General features: G+C 35.9%; 1 protein-coding gene across 1 annotated transcript; it reads left to right on the forward strand.

Annotated features, from left to right (window-relative positions):
- The first annotated feature begins 51 nt into the window (after positions 1-51).
- Positions 52-3,479, forward strand: LOC108978489 (coiled-coil domain-containing protein 96-like). The gene is made up of 4 exons (XM_018948811.1): positions 52-1,234; positions 1,302-1,406; positions 2,859-2,955; positions 3,033-3,479. The coding sequence occupies exons 1-4, from the start codon at positions 134-136 to the stop codon at positions 3,404-3,406; spliced, it is 1,677 nt and encodes a 558-aa protein (XP_018804356.1). The 5' UTR covers positions 52-133; the 3' UTR covers positions 3,407-3,479.
- Positions 3,480-4,150: the final 671 nt, after the last annotated feature.

The raw sequence follows: 4,150 nt of genomic DNA on the forward strand, positions 1-4,150 counted from the left end.
TTGATATTTGTAAAGATTTTCTTTTCATTACACACAACATTACAACTGGGAGACACAGGAAAAAGATATTTTCATTGCTTTATTARAATCAGACAAATATACACAATTATATTTTATAATAACAGCATTTAACATGGAGAAAGACTCCGTTAGAATTGTAGAGGGGGAAGATGTTGCATCTTATAAAAAAGAAGATTCAAAGTACAACTTTCAAGTAGGGAAATCAGCGCTTAAGTCTAGTAAAGTAATGGAACCCGAAGCTCCAGAAGAAAGGATATCGATTGAGGAAACGGCAAAAGTCACAACTGTGTTTGAAGTACTTGATGAAGATCTCTTAAGCAGTGAATCCGAATCAACAACATCATCGCGAGATGTTCRAGAAAGTGAAGAATCATCTGAAGATTTTTTTGAAAAATTAGGCACCATACCAGATATAGCTGCAATTGCAGTTGGAGAAACACAGACGGGCAAAGATATTGGCTCTTTTGTTGATCCCCTGACCGGTATGTTGTATGAAAGTACCGAGGAGGAGGAAGAGGGCGATGAAGAAGGAATGGTTGAGGATGAATCATCCACCACAGAAGATGAAGATATATCTGAAGATGAAGAATTATTGGAATTGCTAAAACGAGATGAAGAAATTGAAGCGCCAAAGGTAATTGACGAAGCAGAGGTTTTCGAAACATTTATGGAAATGGAGAAAAAGCAAGTCATTGAAGAAATAACGGAGTTCGACTGGATTGCATACGAGCGTGAAAAGGAATTAAAAAGCATAGCTGCGGACACAGTTATATTTCTTAAAGAACTAATCGCAGAGGTGGTTGAAAAGTCTGAATACGTCGATCCAAATATTTTCCTGCGACAACATTTGAACAAAGCCTCCCTTATTGAGGAGATAACCAAAAAAATGAAGCTGCTTGAGGTGGAACAGAAGGCGCGTAGCTTTCTTAATCGGCGCGTTGCCGAATTTTTCTATCGTAAAGGGCAATATCGTGTTTTTACCGATGATCCACCAGAAACCATACTCGACGAAATGAACAAACTAAAAGATGCCACAAATAAATTGGATCAAATGCTTTGCCGTGAGGAGGATCTTAAAAGTTCGACACAACAAGARATTGCTAACATTCAGCAGGATGTGTCCGCATTGCATATAAAAAATCAAGAAAAACTGCAGGAGTTCGAAGAACTTGTGAAAAAATCTTTTGCTAAAAAGGGTGAGCACTTAACATTGGTAAGATCGAGCAATTTTTACCGTTATGGCAACATTTCTATAACATCTTTTTGTGTTTGTATACTAGGAAGTCGATAAGGATTTGCGAAAGATGGCTAAGTTACGTGAAGAAATCTCAGATGCGCGGTATATTTTAGTTCAGAAACAACACTCAAATGCCACATTATCGGAGGTAAGTACCAAGCTTTATTACAAAGTTMTTATTATTATATGGGATAAAGTTTRAATAGTTTGGAAAGCATATTCGAATATTTTTTCAAATTTTGTATTTACTAGTTATCTCTTACGTTTTATCTCAGCTATATAAAGGTTCATACATTGTTTTTTTTTTTTACGTTTGTGGTCGAAGAAATATAATGACCTGAGATTTTCCCAAATATTGTGATTTGTATGAGCGCTTTATTTTACTTTTTCCTGGTTCCGGCTAAATTATATACTTTCAAATGTCACTTCGAACCCACTTATTTCATAGAGGAACAACAGCTGATAGCCGAAGTGTTTAATACTCAGAATAATTGTTTAATATTCAGATTGCTAGAAGGATCTTTAAAACGACTGTTTTGTTCTTCTGGTCGAAGGTACCAGAAACTCTTCTCAATTCAGCCTTGTATGATGCTTGCTTATTTGCCTATATGTCGCACCGTCTCAACGGATGCTATGCARATTCTCTTAGATGCACCSCTCTGGACCTGATKGTCGTACAGGTTAAGAAGCTTGAAGAAGGTTTGAGTGTRTCATTACTGCGGAACTGCTGGATTTCCSATGATGATGTGTAGAGGGAGGCATATCTAGGAAACATTAGGCTTCTAGATGATAGAGTTAGGTGTAGGTGGCAAGACCGTTGGGATAATAGTCATAACGGCCCAGTGACTTATCATACATACATACTTACATCCGGAATTTTTTTTTTTTTTTTTTTGCTTTTTTTTTTTTTTTTTTTTTTTTTTTTTTTTTTTTTTTTTTTTTTTTTTTTTTTTTTTTTTTGTGTTCAGGATAACTCGACTTAAGGTTTTATCTTAGTCTGGGTTTCCTGCTTACGGGACATTGGCATCTGAGTGCATTTTTGGAATCTGGGTGGTACGGAGATTAGATGTTAAGATGTTATCGGTGTGCTCTTCACTAGTCGAAATGCCAAAYAGTTAGGATTGAGTTTTTTAAGCGGCGAATTCATTTTACTGGGAGAGTTAGTTTTGTATGAGTTATGTGTTTATAGGGTCCAACCCTTGCCCACCAGTCCAGAGCTGTATAGAAACGCAACAATTAATAGTTTCGGCTACGAGGTTTGACCGGAGACTAATTCAGGAAGCAGGAGCCCAGAGGTTTTAAATGAGCCACGAACCCTACCAAGGTGGTTGGTGTCCTTTTGAGCATCAGGGGGCCTATTCTGTAACTCGATTSGAAACAAAATTTACTCGAATTCGGATTTTTTATATTCCGTAACTCGATTTCGGACTTTCAAGCCAATTTTCGAATAAAATATTCGTTAGCTTTTGAGTTGTAGAAAGCGAAAACGGAAATTGTATGTTTATTCAAATTTAGAAAAAGGCTTGCAATGGCTTTAAAAATTATAGATCATCTTTAAATTTACAATTTGTTTTTTTTTTTTCAATTTAATATTCTGCAGCAATTGAAGAAACTGGAGAATCTTGGCAATAATTTCCAGATGCGCGAATTTGAATCCTTGCAAAATGAATGTCAAGCCTTGGATAAGAAAATTGAGGGTAAGTAAATTTTCCCTATTYAATTCCTTTTCTAAACTTTCAGTTTCATTAACATCGATTTACATTTGCCACCGTAGAGCGCAATGCTGAATTAGTTCGGTCACGTGTGCGCTGCAATGCCGACTTGCACGTCTTGGGTCATTTGAAGGAGAAGCAAGCTATGATTCGTAGCAARATCAAAATTCAAAAAACATGTCTAGCAATGTTACAGTCACAAAAATATACGGCGCGCAAATGTATTTTCGATTCGAAGAAGCAACGCTCCGAAATGCGTAAAGAAATCAAAGAACTGAGCTACCAATGCGGCTTACTCGATAAACCGGCTCTAATGCTGGATTTTGACAATACAGTAGAACAGATCAATATTGTCATGGACAAAGTGGATAAACTACGTAATAAACACGATGAAATTCTTCATAAAATAGTAAAACTCGAAGCCAAATGCTTGTAAGCTCGTAAAACTGTGCATATTGCACCGGCCTTAGTGTAATCAATAAATGATTGCGCAATCATTTTCAATAGAATAACGATTTTTTTATTTGCAATGTACAAACGATGGCATAGRAATGCTGTAAGTATAAATGTTTCTTAAACCACACGATAAGTTCGAAGGATTTCAGGTGAAAATAGAAGTTTGGGTTCCYAGTTGCTGTTTGGTTTCCCTTGGCTGTATTTGTATTGTATATATTTTTATGTGATTATTCTATGTGTTTTGATAACAACTTGCGCCACTTCAGGGCAATTTTTGTTCTGTCGCGTATATAGTAGTATATGTACTCGTTGTTGATGCCATTCCATAGGCGAGTCACGGTTCTAGAGTATTCAGTTGTATTTGCAGCAGGAATAACGGGATGTTAAACTTATTCCAGTGTGAGAGCGCCTCAAAATTAGCGTTTTTTATGACATTTTCCATTATGGCCAGATCAGAAAAAAAGCTATTTTTGGGCATTTTAAATAAAACACCCAATTCGCATTTTCCACACCACCTATGAGGTATACAAAAGGGCGCGTTACCGAAGTTATTTTTGGGTGCTCGGTTCCTCAGTAGGCCTGTATCACCCATTAAAAATTTATTTATACAATAAAATTAAAAAAACAAAACGATAACAATTCATACTGTATAAAAAATTAACAAAAACAATATCACTCCATATCACAGCATAATAATAAAGTATAATACTTAAAACAATAAAAA

This window comes from Bactrocera latifrons, unplaced genomic scaffold (assembly GCF_001853355.1).
Source record: "Bactrocera latifrons isolate USDA-ARS-PBARC rearing strain unplaced genomic scaffold, ASM185335v1 scaffold_123, whole genome shotgun sequence".
NCBI lineage: Eukaryota > Metazoa > Arthropoda > Insecta > Diptera > Tephritidae > Bactrocera > Bactrocera latifrons.